Below are 17,255 nucleotides of genomic sequence, written 5' to 3'. Positions count from 1 at the left end.
GCTTTAACCCCACCAGCCCAATCCCACCCTGCAAAAGCCACCCCAAACAGTAAAAAGCTAAAAGCAGTACCTTGCTTCCACTGCTGCCGCCCAGCCCTGGTTCTACCGTTGCCGCAACCGCCGCCGGGAGGCCTCCTGGGCTTCCAGCGCCGCCTCTGGGAGGCCACCTGGGCTTCCAACGCCACTCATTACCTCACCATCTGGGGAGGGGGGGAAAGGCTGTCCGGTGAGGAAGTCGCACAGACGGCCAAGCGGGACAGGAGCGAGGCCCCCTCCTTCCCCCCTCCTTGCTGCCCCCATCCCATGGCGGCAAGAGCCCTTCCCCGGGGTTGCCGGGCACTCTTGCGTGCAGGACTCTGGGATCCTAGGCGCCCCGGAGCTGGGAGAAGCAGAGCATACCTGGGAGTCCTGGCCAGCCCTGGCACGTTCCTTCCATGGCACCCGCTTTCCCTGGAGGGCTGGCAAAAGTTGGCCAGGCTGCAGTCTGCATCTGCGTTCAGCAGACGGGCAGCCCCCGGCCAGCCTTCCCCCCCCCAGCAGCAGGGCAAAGTGGAAGCCTGGGAGGCTGAGCTTCCTCCGCCACTGCACGGCTTCTCCGTTGCTGCAACCACCGTTGGGGGCAGCCCTCCGGGACCCCACCCGGCCTTTCTCCACAACTGTGCAGCTTCTCTGCCGCCAAAACCGCCGCCAGTAAGCCCAGCGTAAGCGGTGGTGGCGGTTGCAGCAGTGCTGGAAGCCCGGGAGGCTGAGCCCAGCCAGGATGGTCTGGTGTCTCACCTCCTGGGGGCAGTTGCAGCAGCGCTGGAAGCCCGGGAGGCTGAGCCCAGCCAGGATGGTCTGGTGTCTCACCTCCTGGGGGCGGTTGCAGCAGCAGTGGAAGCCCAGGAGGCTGAGCCTCCCTTTCCTAACCGTTGGCACAAAAGAGCTACAAAGAAGCAGCCTCTTCGCCACCAGCGGTTTGAATTTCTCACCCTTTCCCCCTGCCTTTTTCCATTCGTAAGTGGAAGCTCCGGCCACAAGTCGAAGCAAAATTTTGCAGCTGGAGCTTTTCATAAGTCGAAATTTTCGTAAGTAGGGACATCCGTAAGTCGAAGTCCCACTGTACACAGGTGTAAAGTCCAATATGCAGTCCAGTATACTTCATTATTTTTCACTCCAATTGAATGTAGTGTATGCACCAAGAAAACTGTTGAAACTGAAAATGAGCAATGTTGGCTGAATCTTGTATGAATGTGATATATTTCTGATAACCACGCATGTAAATTCTACACCAGTAAAAAATGGGGACAACACTGTGAACCCCACTATTCTCGGTCTTATATGTCCTTATGCTCCTTTTGATCTGAAGACGGGTCACAGCTAGTTCTATACAGATCACTTTTTTATGTTTCAGGAAGCAGAGATAAAAGGTTTCTTTTTTAGTGCATGTTGAAAGGAGAACCATCAGGAAATAAATTCTACTTCGACTAAACACTTCTAACACCAGTTGGCAACAAACCCTTCTCAAACCTTTATGGCTAGTTCTTTTCTAATTTCCTTTTAAATATATGGAATTACTGTATTTTAGTCTATGGTTGTAATATTAATAAAGTAATTAAATATATGAAAAAACTTCTTTATATGAGAGTATTCAAACCATCACTCCTTCCCTGCTTTGCTGTCTCAGAAGACACAGTCTAGGAAAAATTATACCACTTGATTCTGTTAATTGTATAAACTACTCCACTAGAGCTAATCTTTGTTTTGTGACAGAAGACTGAAAATTGCTGAATTGTACGATACTCCACAAAATATTGACAACAAATTCCAGGGAATATAAAACATAGGAGAACAACCTGAGTTTGCAAACCTGTGTGTAATTTGAACTGTGTGTAAAAAGTATAACTTCTGGTCCTGTATTGTGGTGACTTCTTTCAGGGTACGCTCCATCAGTTCGAGAGGCAACTCCTGATTTTGCTATTCATCAAGGATCACAGATTGGAAGACTGTGTGAAATACAAGGTATGGAGATATAAGCTACTAGCTGTTCAATCTTTTTAACTTTCCTTTGAAGATGACTCATTTCATGGATTTAACATTTTATTTATAGTGGCCCATAATCCACATGGGGTTGGGAATGCCTTATACCATCACTTTGTGGATGGCGAGACCACCTCCTTGCTTAGACAACAAGCAGGTCAAAAGTCACTTTGAGGTTATGCCATACTGATGATTGGAAACTGGAAAGCTTTGTAATTGAAGGTAATAACATGTTAATCCTTCGTGGGGTGCTTTTAAGATACAACCATAGTCCATTGTCCCTTCCCCATTTCCAGAGAAAAGCAAACTCGTTTGCAATTTAAGAAGACAATTATGCACATTAGAGCTGGCAAAATTAGAGGGGAAAATTACAGGGGAGGAGAGAGAAAAAAAAATATTGTGGCACTTTAAAGACTCACATGTTTCTTCCAGTGTGACCTTTCATGGATCAAAATCTACTTCTTCAGACAGAGGGAATGCAAATACATGTCCTGTATTTATTTATTTATTTATTTATTTATTTATTTATTTATTTATTTATTTATTTATTTATTTATTTATTTATTTATTTATTTATTTATTTATTTATATGCCGCCCACTCTACCCAAAGGTCTCTGGGCAGCTTACAACAATTAAAATACAAATTAAATATAATAAAAGATAAAATGATTAAAATACAATTAAAATTGCTATCAGGATCCATAGCTGATGTTATTTCAATTAAAAGCGTTCTGGAACAAGAAGGTTTTGTCCTGGCGCTGAAATGTCATCAACGTCGGCGCCAGACGAATCTCAGTCGGGAGGGCATTCCATAGTCTGGGGGCAGCTGCCGAAAAGGCCCTTTGTCTACAAGCCATCCCTCTTACCTCCTTGAGGCACGGCTCTTTCAAAAGGGCCCCCAGGCTAGATCTTAACTGCCTGGTAGGCTCATATGGAAGGAAGTGGTCCTTCAGGTATCCATGGCCCAAGTCATTTAGGGCTTTATAGGTCAAAACAAGCACTTTGAATTGGGCCCGGGCAGCAACTGGTAACCAATATAACTTAAACAGAATCGGCTTGATGTGTTCTCTAGCGGCCCCACCCTCACCAGCCGCACAGCTCGATTCTGGACCAGTTGCAGTTGCCGGACCGTCTTCAAAGGGAGCCCCTTGTAGAGCGCATTGCAATAATCTATACGAGATGTTACAAGTGCGTGTGTAACTGTCATGAGACTCTGCTCGTCCAGGTAGGGCCGTAGCTGGTGCAATTTCCGCAGCTGAAGGAAGGCGCCCCGGCCACCGAGTCCACCTGGGCTTCCAGAGTTAGATTGGGGTCCAGGAGCACCCCCAGGCTGCAGACCCTGTCCCTTAGGGGGAGTGTAACCCCATTCAGGGCAGGGAAATGGCCCTCCAACCTGTCCGGCGAAGCACCCACTAACAGCACTTCCATCTTGTCTGGACTGAGTTTCAATTTATTAACCCTCATCCAGTCCATTATCAGGTCCAGACACGAGTACATATCCCAGTGACTAGATGGGGATACACATAATAGTCAAAGTGACAATTATTTGTTAACATAGAATGTAACTTGTAAGGTGTTAATTATTTGAATTGGCAGCTCCTGGCCAGGGTATTAAGCCATACGCTGGGTAGACTTGGCAGTCATAGGAATGCTTAGAGTTATTTTTGCGACAGAGAGCAGAGTCTATTAAGGGAAACAACTACAGTGGTGCCTCGCAAGACAAATTTAATTCATTCCATGGTTAATGTTGTCTTGCGAAAAATTTGTCTTGCGAAACGCATTTTCCCATAGGAATGCATTGAAATCTAATTAATTAATTAATTTATTTATTTATTTTATTTATTTATTTATTGGACTTATATACCGCCCCATAGCGCTACAAGCACTCTCCGGGCGGTTTACAATTTTAATTATACAGGCTACACATTGCCCCCCCAGCAAGCTGGGTACTCATTTTACCGACCTCGGAAGGATGGAAGGCTGAGTCAACCTTGAGCCGGCTACCTGGGATTTGAACCCCAGGTCGTGAGCACAGTTTTAGCTGCAGTACAGCGTTTTAACCACTGCGCCACGAGGCTCTGTAAATAATGCATTCCTATGAGCAAAAAAAGTCAGAACAAAGTCAAATTTGGTTTACAAGGGGTTTATTAAGTGCTCTGTAAAGCCATACATATTGTGCAGATGATTTTAAAAAATTCAATAAAAAAATTCAACTTTTTAAACATCATAGAAAAACATTTAAAAATCAGCAAACATGAGGCAGGAACAAAAAACGGAAAACATTTGTCTTGCGAAGCACAGCCATAGGAACATTTGTCTTGCGAGTCATCAATCCCATTGCCAAAACCATTTGTCTTGCAAGATTTTTGTCCTGTGAGGCATTTGTCTTGCGAGGCACCACTGTGCTTTATATTTTATATTCACAAATTTGATTTCATAAATGGTAACACAGAAAAACCAGTTTCAGAACATTCTGGGCATGATGGAAAGTTGTCCTGAGTTGATGCAAACTTCTCTGTTCCAAAACTAGGCACTTAAATTGATGTCATTCACACATAAATTTTTAATTATTACAGGAAGGTGTGTTTCACGTGCCCACATGTCACACAACCTACTTGAATCTTTCTCACCTTTCTCTGCATTTATCACCACCTTCTTATGTACCCTTTTCACTAACATTACATTTTTGTCTCCCCCCCAAAAAAGTTTAACAAAAAAAATTTGACAAGGCACTATAAGCATTTAAATCACTGCTGTATCAATTTAGCACCACAGCCATACAATGCTAAACTACATTTAAAATGTTCAAGTTATACATTTAATTGCAGTTGTAGTTGCAACCAGTGCAATTAGAAGACAGGCCAAAGAAATAAGGTTTAACCCTCTCCCCACTCTCCACTGGGTGCATGACCACAGATTTCATTTGACATTCCCAACAATTTTCTCAAAGAGCTGATATAGGCAGTCACACAAGTCAAAAGGAAGATAAGACAATGCGAGTGGAAATACTACAAAAACCTGCTGGCTGAACAAAATATAACATATTAATGCCCCCCACAGTTAGCACTAACATTGTATAGCCAATAAAGTAAATATTGAAAGGATCTGTGAAGAACGCAGCACAAACAGTTCCCTGTTGTGGATCTCAAAGTGGCTTTTGTACAAAAAGAGAAATTCCAAAAGGAAGCCTCAGAGGGAGACAGCAGATAGGTAAAGGTAAAGGTTCCCCTTGACAATTTGCTCAGTCATGTCCGACTCTAGGCACGCAGCTCATCCCTGTTTCCAAGCTGTAGAGCCAGCGTTTGTCCAAAGACAATCTTCTGTGGTCACGTGGCCAGTGCAGCTAGACACGGAACGCCGTTACCTTCTGATCGAGGTGGTACCTATTTATCTACTTGCATTTACATGCTTTCGAACTGCTAGGTTGGCAGGAGCTGGGACAAGCGACGGGAGCTCACTCCGTCATGTGGATTCGATCTTACGACTGCAGGTCTTCTGATCTTGCAGCACAGAGGCTTCTGCGGTTTAACTCACAGCGCCACCACGTCCCTTACAGATACTGGTTACCTAAACAACTTCTGTTGAATCTCTAAAGGCATAGAGACCACGATTTCTTAGCACATTACATACATTAATAGCCCACCTTTCTGTAACATTTTAGTATAAAACAATTATTTTCCTTGGCACAATTGGACCTTGTAGAAACAACATTCAACATTCTTCTCTCCTCCTGTTCTTTCTTCTTTCTTCCCCTCCCTGTAATTTTTCCAACATTCTGAGATAGACTAATATGGCTGCTTCTTTGCAGAATGCAATCATGCATTTTCAACTCCCTAAATCTGCTGTGCTCCTAGTTGCAAAGCTGTGCCAGTCTCTTGACTGCTCCTCAAGCTAAGGTACTTTAAAAAGTGACTTGTAGTGCAGCATTGTGCATATTGCATGCAGTTTGAAGGAGAGAAAAAAATATACTTGAAATTTTTTTCTGGAGACACTCAAGCACTAATGTGGCCCCTTTTTCAATCCCATCTAAGCTTATTCCACTGTATCTTTAAGGAATGATCTGGCGAAAGATGTAGTTTGATTTTGGGAGTCAGCCAAGGGCATGAATATCCATAACCCCACAGCACATTTAGAACCTGTCTTCCACTTTTTAGATCCAGGTGCGAGATATATTCTGAACACCTACAAGACTGTCATACCAGAGGAAAAATTTACATCTGCTGGATCTTTACAAAGATAGAGAAAATGGCCATTCTTTGCAGAGAGAGAAAGATGATGAAAATATGCAGACTGTATCTGTTTGAAATGTTTAACACTGTGCAGGAGTTCAGACATGGAGATGGTGATTGGTGTGTCAGTATGCTGTGCCTTGCACAATTTCCTACTTCTCTTCTGGAATGCCATTTTTGTTCTTCATTGTGTCTACTCTGTATCCTCTAGTCAATGCTTTGCCTTTTCCCTTGAATGGTTTTAAATCCCTCCAAACTGGATCAGAGATAAAGTGCATGTATATTGATGAAATTTTCTTTGGTTTTCTGTATTCAGGATTATCCACTCCAGATTTTATCTTTTTTTTCCCTTCCATCGTGAAGCAATAACTTGCCAAAGACTTTGGGAAAAGGTACCAGATCCATACAGTTTGATGAAACCATGTTTCATTTTTAGTGGTTTTGTCTGATACAAATATTTTATACAATTCAACCTAGCAAAGTCCACTTTCCATGAAAACCATTAGTAGAAACAAGATCCTGATCAATTCTGAGCATTCTCCAGAAGTATGGTGTGAGTCATAGAATAAGGGAATCATAGAATAATGAAGATGGAAGGGACTTATAAGGCCACTGAATCCAAACCCCTGCTCAGTCCAGGAATACAAGTCAAAGGATACCTGTCAGGTAAGGTAAAGGTAAAGGTAAAGGTTCCCCTTGACAAATTTTGTCCAGTCGTGTTCGACTCTAGGGGGCGGTGCTCATCCCCGTTTCCAAGCCATAGAGCCAGCGTTTGTCCGAAGACAATCTTCCGTGGTCACATGGCCAGTGCGACTTAGACAGGGAACGCTGTTACCTTCCCACCGAAGTGGTCCCTATTTATCTACTTGCATTTGCATGCTTTCGAACCGCTAGGTTGGCGGGAGCTGGGACAAAGCGACGGGAGCTCGCTCCGTAGCGTGGATTCGATCTTACGACTGCTTGGTCTTCTGACCCTGCACCACAGGCTTCTGCGGTTTAGCCCGCAGCGCCACCACGTCCCCCTACCTGTCAGGTAGTTGTCTAAATTTCCCTTGAATGCGTCCACTTAACAATTTTTGACGTAATTGGGTATATTGCCATACTGGTCTAATAGTTAGAACGTTTTCCCTGATATTCAACCGAAAGCTGGCTTCCTGTTGAGACCATTATTATGTGTCCTGCACTATGGGATGATCGAGAACAGATCCTGCCCCTCCTCTCTATGACAGCCTTTTAGTTGTTTGAAAAGTGCTATCATATCTCACCTCAGTCTTCTATTCTCAAGGCTAAACATGCACAGTTCTTTCAGTCCTTCCTCATAGGGCTTTGTTTCCAGTCCCTTGACCATCCTTGTCACCCTCCACTGAACTTGTTCCAATTTGTCAGCATCCTCCTTGAAGTGCAGTATCCAGAACTGGATACAGTACTCAAGATGAGGCCTAACCTGTGCCGAATAGAGGGGAACTAGTTGGCATCCTTCAGTCTTGAAAGACTATGGTAACGTGCTGTGAAGAACTAGTATCTCACAGGATTTGGAGATTATTCTTCTGCTAATGCAGGCTAAAATAGTATTTGCTGTTTTTGTAGCCACATCACACTGTTGGCTCATATTCAGCTTGTGATCTATGACAATTCCAAGACCCTTCTTATTTGTAGTATTGCTGAGCCAGGTATCCCCTATCTTGTAACTCTGTATTTGGTTTCTATTTCCTAGGTGCAGTACTTTGCACTTATCCCTGTTGAATTTCATTCTTTTCCCTTCAGTCTGTCTAGATGATTTAGAATTTTGTTTTTGTCTTCCAGGTATTCCACCCAATTTTGTGTCATTTGAAAATTTGATAAGCATTTCCTGCATCCAGCCCACACCTAGTTTGCTTGCTACTCAGAATATCATGGGGCACTTTGTGAAAAGCTTTGCAGAAGTCAACAGCATTCTCTCTATCAGGGAGGTTACCCGATTCTGGCAGGATTTGTTCTTAACAAATCTGTGATGGCTTGTAGTCATTACTGCATTGTTTTCAAGGTGCTTGCATGGTGACCACTTTATAATCTGCTCCAGAATTTCCCCTGAGATTGATGTCTGGCTGAGTGATCTGTAGGTCCCAGGTTCCTCCTTTTGCCGTTTTTTAAGATAGGGACAACATTAGCTCTCTTCCAGTTATTTGGCTCCTCTCTCATTTCCCATGATTTCAAGAAAATAGTGGACAGTGGTTCTGAGTGTTCTTCAGCTGGCTCCTTCAATACTCTTGGATGCAGTTCGTCCGACCCTGGAGATTTGAATTTGTTCAAGGTAATAAGGTATTCCTTGACTATTTATTTATTAATCTCCAGCTGCAATCCTGTCTCTTCCACTTGCAATTCACATTTGTCTGGGCGGTCATAGTCTGTTCTTTGGGAAAAGACTGAGCTAAAATAGGAACTGAGCACTTCTGCCTTTCCTTTGTTGTCTGTTACCATTTTTTCCATTTCCATTGAGTAGCTGAGCCACCTTTTTTCCTTTGTCTTTTGCTATGCACATACCCTAAGAATGTTTTTTTGTTGCTTTTAGTGTCTCTTGTTAACCGCAGCTCATTGCTTCTGCTCTCCTGATGCCAGACCTGCAGTTCCTTGTGACTTGTATGTACTCTTCCTTTGTGGCCTGGCCTTCTTTCTACGTCCTATGTGTATCCTTTTTTGTTGTTGTTTTCAGGTTCTCACTGAGTTTTTTTATGAAGCAACACTGGTCTTTTCTTTTTTTTTTGCTGTCTCCCACTTTTTTTTTCTTGTTGGAATTGTTTATAGTTGTGCTTTTAGAATTTTCTTTTTAAGGAACTCCGACCCTTCTTGGAATCTTTTTCTTGTTAGAATCTCCTGCCATGGGACCTTACTTATCATTGTTCTGAGTTTATTAAAATTGGCATTTTAAAAATCAGCGTGTGTGTGTGTGTGTGGGTCCTCAGCATTATAGAAAACCAAGTATATAAATCATCTTATATTTCATAGTTCTGAAGGCAGGTAATGTAAATTAGTCAAAAGGGAAATCTTTCAGGGGTGGATAAGGGAAATAAAATGGAAGCTTTCCCCTCTAAGTGGCAAACCTTCCTTAAGCAAAGCAACACATGATGTTAATTTGTCAATGGCCAACTTTGCTAGCTCCCCAGAATGACATATTTTACATGATTCATTTATATTTTAGCAGCATTATTATTTCATAAATGCTATTTAGGAAGATTGTACAAAACGTATTTGGAAAATTTATAGGTGCCTAAAATAATCACTTAATTGTCTTTATATATTACAAAGGCGCTAATGTTGCATTGTCTTCAGTATGAGTCTTTTATGCTGTAGTGTTTATTTTAAGAAATATTTGTTACTTGTAAATGAGTTAGAAAGTTAGAGGCAGCATGTAATCACACAATTAGCTCTGGAATTCGAGCAGCTCCTAGTACGACCAATCTCCCCCATCCCAGGTTATTTATTACATCTCTAGCTCACCCTTCTATACCCAACAAGCTTCCCAGCAAACATTAAAACATTACTTCCTTGAGTGACTATATGGGTTGCTCATGCATTTGAGCTGGCAAAAACGGGCCTATAAGTCAGCAGCAGACAGCTACAGAGCAGCAATAGACCAGTCCATAGCAGTGTGTACTGTATCATTTTTACTCTTTTCTAGCCAATAGAGCCAGCTTCATCTGGGTTAAAATCCCTTAAGTCCCTCCCTTACCCAGTACCTTCTCTCTTCTTTGTGTACTAATTCCTTTCTTTTGCCCTGTCCACCCACTCATGTGCACATATTTCTCAAGCTTGGTATTCCTTCAACTTATCCATGGAATACAACTCCAAGAATCCCTCAGACGTCATGGTTCCAGCTTAATGAACAGTTGGAACGTTCCCATTCATAAAACTGTAGCGTTAATAAAAACATGGAAATTTCTAAGCTCAGTTTGTTGAAATCTTTTAAATGAGGTGCCACATGATTCATACACATGGCCCCCAAATAGATTTTCAAGTACAACACATAGCTTATGTCAGTCTACTCTTGACTCTCCTAAATTGATATAACTCAATTGAGCTCTTTATGAGAAACTACTTGGGGACTATGGATTCATGCCAAAGCCTTCACAGAACAGCTTCTTAAGGGACATTTGAATGAAGAGCTGATGTGGGGCAAGTATTAATGGGTGGCTGTTCTGGGCACCAGAGTCAATAAGAGTTGGCTTATTTTAGGGAGCAGGTAACCTGTATACAGCTGAGGTTGGTGGAACTGAAGGAATGAACATGGACAGGGATAAGTTGAGATATAAGAGGGCAGAGATGGTGGAATGGCAAGTCCTTGGCATGAGTGCCACACTCTGCACCAAAGATTTAAGATGTGATTAAGACAGGTGGTTCTCCATGTGGTAGCTGAGCAATGGAGAAGAAAGAAAAGCAGTATGGGAAGGAAAGCAATCATTAACTAAACATGTTCAGTCTAGCATTGATGAGCTAATTTGGACGGGGATGTTCTGACTTTAGTCATATGAAATATTTTCCTTCACATGTCCATGAATGAGGAAGAAAATATTGATAAACAGATGTTTTAGAGAAGTGTTATATTATATTAATAATAAATAAATCAGCAATTTCACATTTGAGTGTTTAGGACTGTTGAATAGATATCAGGTGGACATAATGATTTGCTTCTTTTCAATTGTCATTAATGTCTAGAATTTCATTACTTGACATAATTTCAGCTATAGTGATCTGCTCTACATCTCCTGAAATAAACACAAATAATAAAAATTCACCCAGCCTCTGTGGTATCTCCTTATCTTTTTTGTTTCGAAAAGGTTAGAATTTAGTTGAAAATTTATTTAGCATTCTTCTTCGTGGCCTCTGTGAATACACACATATGGGTTTAGTCTGCGCCTGCCCTGACGTTCTTGGAGCATTCCAGAGCTAAAAGTAATAATTTTATGGGATGATCCCCCATGAGGTACATGCTCCTCCCACCCAAGATTCCCCTCAGTTCCTTTTTTTCCGCCGTGCTGTAAAGTTCTACAAAGTCATAGAGCTATTTCCACAGGGTTTTCCCCTTAGCTTATTGATCAGTTCCCTCTAAATTGGATTCTTTCCCTTCTCAATTATCTAATCTACGATCCCCGTGAGTTGTTTTCTTTTTTGCTTGCCAGCTATTTGGCTTACCCCCCTCCCCCCACACACACTTCAACTGTTTACTTCTTTCTCCTTTCCCGCCTTTTTCGGCCTACTCATTTTGACTCTCAGGCACATTAATGATTTTCTGCCTGAGTAAGCTACATCTTACCCAGATAGGCGCAGCCCACACGGATCTCCTTATACGAGTTTGCCTTTAACTCACTTTTTCGGCTACTTCAACTGTCTAGTCACCTGAAAAATAGATCGGGTGACACTCCCGGTTTCCTCTCACATAGCTTCCCCCCAATCCTGTAGGGCAGTGGTCCCCAACCTTGGGCCTCCAAATGTTTTTGGACTTCAACTCCCAGAAATCCTGGCCAGCAGAGGTGGTGGTGAAGGCTTCTGGGAATTGTAGTCCAAGAACATCTGGAGGCCCAAGGTTGGGGACCACTGCTGTAGGGGACCCGACAATGCCAAGGAGTCCTTAAAATCTAAGTCTACATCAACAGAGGACTCCTCGACGGAGACTAGCGAATTTGCCTCTGAGGAGACGATGTGCCAGCTCTTCCTGCACAGACTCTGGGATCACCTGATAGCCTCTCTCCTCCAACTGGCCGTTCAGTGACTGCGCTACCGTCCAATCCGGCTGTGGCCCTTTTTAGCCCTACATGAGTGCGGGCATTTGACGTTCCTGAGTTGGAGCTCAAGTCCCTTCCTCTATCTCACGAGGAGAGGAAAGGGAAAAGCAGGCATGTCTCGCCACAGCCTCTCTATGAGCAATCGTGAGAGAGAATGGTGAATCATCAATGGATGATTGTTTCAAGGGGCTCGTTCATACAACTGTTTTGACCCCGCAGAAGTTAGGGCTCTGTTGCCCTGTCCCTAGGAGAAGAAGGGCCTCCTGTAGCGCCAGTCACCTTCCCTGACTGTCAGTGATTATTCCTGACATGGGAAGAGCCTCTGAGTGTGAGTGCCACACACCAACCCTCCTTCGTGCGCCTGCTCATGTAGCTGCGACTTCCGGAGGGAGCTGCACACCGAGGCTGCAGATGTGCCTGCGATATAAGGTAAGGCCTGGGTTTCCCTTTGGGGATACAATGGGCCCCTTCAGCTCCTGCAGCTAGCCCTACGTGTCAGCGCTTTGCCTGTCTGGGGTAATGCCCTTGGGTGTTTGGTGTGAAATGGCCCTCGTTTTTCAAAGGGCTTGTTCACGCGGCTGCTATTTCCAAAACCAGTAAGGTGCCGAGGCAAAGGCTTTCTGGCAGCATTTGACAGCCCTAGTTTTGCCTTTGAAAAAGGGGTGGCTGCAACTCCCACCACTAGCCCTGCTAGTCGGTGATATTCCTGCATGGGGTAGCACCTGTTGGTGGCTGTTAATTTGGCACAAAACAGCCCTCTTTATCAATGGGCTCGCTCACAAAGTAGCCTGCGGCCCCGTCTCAACTGCCAGTGCCCGCATAGGCTCATAGGGAAAGGTCTCACAGGTGTCTACCCGAGAACCCTGCCACTGTCAGGTAGGCCTGGGTAATTTTCCTCAGATAGGTCCTATCTCACTGACAAGGTTGCACAGAACCAGTCCCTTTTGTTTGGGATAGGAGCTATGAGCTCTTGGCCACCATCGTCATTCCGCTCTACCTGGCATCGTTCTGAGCCATGGGCTATGGAGTGCTTTATGCCTCCACATAGGCTTCACAGGTGTAGTGCTCCCTCGAACTCGGTAGCACAATGTTCGCAGCTTCGACCGAACCTGCTGTTAACCCATTCGGCCTTCTCTGTTCTATGACTGTTGAGCCTGTGCTTGGTCAGGCTCATGCTAGGACAGTCTTCTCCCCTGTTCGTCAGGAGGGTTTTCCTTATTCAGGATTGGGACTTACAGGAGACACAGGGGGGTGGAAGAGTTTCCAACCAATCTTCCTACACCCCTCTCGGTTGTCGCAGATGGTCACACTCCTTTACTGTTAACAGATGAGGAGTTCTTTGGTCGGCGTTGTTATTTGTTTTTGGCCATCGTGTAGCCACTTACTCCTCTGCCATGGGGGCTTATCATCACCACTTATGGAGTTTGGTGATGCCAACCCTGTGGGTAGCTCCTGTGAACCATTACAGTTCAGGCCTCCCACATAACTAGGAGGCACTGTTGCAGGTGCATCACGAGCGCACTGCTGCTCAATATGCCTGAAAACCAGTGTCTAAGCAACTGACAGGTTAGGACCTGCCATTTGTTGGTGTATGGCTTTTTAGCCAGAAAAAGGTTGTTATTCTTGATAACCTGCTCAGGCTCTAGAAGGCGACACAGTCATTGCGCTGTAACATCTGCAAGAGCCTGAAGATGTTGCCATCAGCCTATGGCATTCCGGGAACGTTAAAAGCCTCAACCCCAAAGTTACCAGCCGCCGCCCCTAGACATGTGGGCAGGCAGTGCCTTGACTGGCAGAACTGCAGGTAGGACTGCAAAACTGAGCGGTCTCTTTACTTCTCTGTTGTTGACCAGTCAGTCCGTTTGACTCCTTTCTATTGTAGCTACCAGCTTTGCCACTATGCTTTTTCTCTACCATATCAACACTTCGTCAGGAAAAGATGCTTTCCAAATTCCAATCCATCTCATGTCGAGGCCCATTATGATCGAGCATGACCGGTCCCGGCTTCGAATTGACTATCTGCCAATTCTGGGCATAAGCTCGGATCTCACTCCTTGAATGAATCTCTCTCCAATAGGATGTGATCCATTACCATCCTCTGTCACCTTCAGTGTGCTTATTTTCATTTGCACAGCTCACTTCTTGGTTCACCGCATCCCGTTGATTGGGAATGGAGGAACCGCCTTTTCCAGACCCGGCCATCACTTAGCTGAGCATTTACACTAACTATGCTGAAGCTAATACTGTAAAGGATGCTTGCAACAAGCCACCTCCTATTAAAGATCTAGGAAGAATGTATCACAGGTACAAGGTACGAGGAAATGATATAGAAATTTTGGGATGACTCCAGTCCCATTTCTATCATCGTAGAACAGGTTTATCCAAAACAAGAAATGATTTCCCTGAACGCTACTAATAAGAATACGGAAACATTGATGTCTTTGGCAGGGAGACTTATTCCTTTCAATCACTTCTGCTCCATGTGGCCAACTATCAATCATGATAGGTGCCTACCTGGAGCAATTATGGTCTCAGATTCTACCTCTCTTGGAATCCATTAAAACAGAGATTAGAAAGTCTCACTCTGAGACCATGACTCTAGCAAAGCCGCACAGGATTGCTGCTAGACACGCAAAGGGCTTCAACTACTGTCGCATCCTTAGTATCTATAGAAGGCTCACCTAGTCACGATCCACTGGCTCATCAAGGACACAAAGGACAGAACTGAATGTCTTCCATTACATGGTACCAGTCTCTTCAGTCTTAGACTGGTGACACTAGAAATTTTTTTTAACACAGAATAGGAAAACAGCTAAATTATATAAGGGCCGATAGCCCTTTCGTCCCTCTTTCAGACCTCTGGGTAGAGTGGGCGGCATATAAATAAATAAATAAATAAATAAATAAATAAATAAATAAATAAATAAATAAATAAATAAATAAATAAATAAATAAATAAATATCTGGAGTTTTAGCCTCCCAGACATTTCAATTCATACAATAATGTCACCATATCTCAAGGTTACATTATATACTTGTCTTTGTTCCTCTTTGAGTAATGTTAGACTTACTCTTTTTGTCTATATCCTCCCAGAAGAAACCTCTGCCTCCTGGACAAACATGCCATAATCCAAGTTCCTACATCTGGCTTATGCAATGGCTTCTACTTCTGTGCTATTATATACATAGAAAGGACGGAGGCATCCATCCCATCCTTGGTCTCAGAAATCTTTTCATGCGTATTCTACCGTAAGTTTCAGATTCCACCCTCAACACTCTTATCTAATCAGTAATTCCTAAGGTTTCACTACCATTCGATTTTTCAACATCTGCAAGGTCTTTCAGATGATACAGGGCATCAGTTTGATAATAGCCTTCCCCTGCAAGATATGGATATCTACCTGTACTGGTACTATAGTGTATGTTTTTCTTTAAAATATATATATACAATACTAGCAGTCATCTCCCCAAATTCATGACCTCCACGGCTTCAGTGCTAAAGCAATCCAGACTCAGCCTCGAACCACTCCAGTAGTGGTATCTTTTGCTGTTTGACCAAGTAGAGGATCCCTAATCCAAGTAACTGCAAGTTCGGTTCTGTCACCATAGGGAAGTACCGACCTTTGATGTATTCACTGGGGTCCGTACGCCTACTACAGGTTTTATTGCTCCTGTGCGGATGCGGACGGAAACACTATCGGAGTCATGTTCATATGGCAGTGGACAGGGAATCTGCCATAACTCTTCCCTCCGATAGCTTTTATTCTACGGACAATCTTCCATCACCATCATTCCTAATCAAACACGATCCAAATACCTCCTTGATGACTAAGGTAGTCCTAGTTCACCTGTCTCAGATCAATATAGACAGACACATGTCACTTCCCTCTGGTTCCTCACCTCCTAACTTTGGAGGGAAGGATGGTCTACCATCCGGATCTATCGTCCATGAACTTGGCAACCTGGAAAATACTCCCACTTTGGCATCAGTGCTCGATCGAGCTCAAAAACCATCAACTCGATGTTGATGTGTAAATAAATGAAAACTTTATTAAATATACTGAAACAAAGAACTACCTTACCAACTTTCTTTGAAACTGTTGCCTACTTGGCTTTCTATTTATGCTTTAAAATGTTATATATCTGCTACTGTTGCCCATTAACCAGATGATTCTGGTACGTAGGACTTTTGTCTCACTCTAGGGTCAAACATCTTTTCACAGGACTCAGTACCACGCGTCCTCCATGTAAACACATTGTTTCTCAATGGTCTATAGATCATTCTAAATTCACTCATGTGCCCACCATTCGAGCCCATTTTCTCTTCAAATGCAAACTGACTTTGAACAGCCTTCCTAGTGGCTGTCATATCTGCCAAGGGAACACGCGAAATAGCTGGATTGTGATTCGATCCACCTGTTATTCAATTTTCCTGATAAGTGACTTCCTACTTTAATGTCTCATTCCTGACCTATTCGACTAGTTTTCATGTTTATCTGTGCTTCATCTTACCATCATTTTTCAGATCACCATTGTTACAGACAGCTATGACATCACCTGCCCGTCACTGCTGAAGCTGAGTGTCATCTACCAATGGCGTGACGGAGGGTGGGACTTAAGGGGTGGAGCTGTTGTATATAAGGGGAGTGAATGGTGTGAGAGAGTTAGATAGGGTTTGGTGATAGGGTCTGATAGGGTTTTAGAGATAGGAACGGTTAGGGCTTGGTGATACTGTGCTATATAGTGAGTCTGTGAGTGTGTGAGTTTGACAGTTATATTATTATAGTGATTGACTTATTATTTACATACAAGTGATTTACCATTCCTTTTGTTTGTATTCAATAAATCTTATTTTTATTTTGAAATCATACTTTGGCCTGAAGCTTCATTTGAGGGAATGGTTGGTGGCAGTGGTACTGAAGAGTGATTGTGTGTGACGTAATAGCCCCTTTGTGAGGTATAAGGAGGCTGTTACAACCATCATCTCCTCTAGAGCTCATGCTCCACAATAATTATGTAAGATGCTCACCAGCATTTCATCTGGACACTACCAGAGCTTCTAAACAGACGGCAGGCTCTTTTTATGCTTTCATTCTTTTCATTTCGAAAGTCCAGTTTCATCCTATCCATCTCTAGATCGATGGTCCAGACTGTATCTATGGCTTGCCAGCGGTCAGACGAGTCACCGTCTAATCAGCTTTAGCCTCGCTCCACGGAGTGCTGTCTACCTCGGCTGCATCCAGAGTAGAA

General features: G+C 43.5%; 1 protein-coding gene across 3 annotated transcripts in view; it reads left to right on the top strand.

The window, feature by feature from the left end:
• IQCH (IQ motif containing H) overlaps positions 1 to 17,255 on the top strand; it is a 151,946-nt gene that overhangs the window by 54,481 nt on the left and 80,210 nt on the right. For all 3 annotated transcript variants that reach the window (XM_078380876.1, XM_020810020.3, XM_072981829.2), the window contains one exon: positions 1,918 to 2,001. In XM_078380876.1, coding sequence (XP_078237002.1) covers positions 1,918 to 2,001 — 84 coding nt within the window. The remainder of the gene's footprint in view (positions 1 to 1,917; positions 2,002 to 17,255) is intronic.

Source organism: Pogona vitticeps, chromosome 12 (genome assembly GCF_051106095.1).
Source record: "Pogona vitticeps strain Pit_001003342236 chromosome 12, PviZW2.1, whole genome shotgun sequence".
NCBI lineage: Eukaryota > Metazoa > Chordata > Lepidosauria > Squamata > Agamidae > Pogona > Pogona vitticeps.
This window is presented reverse-complemented; position numbering and strand designations above follow the sequence as displayed.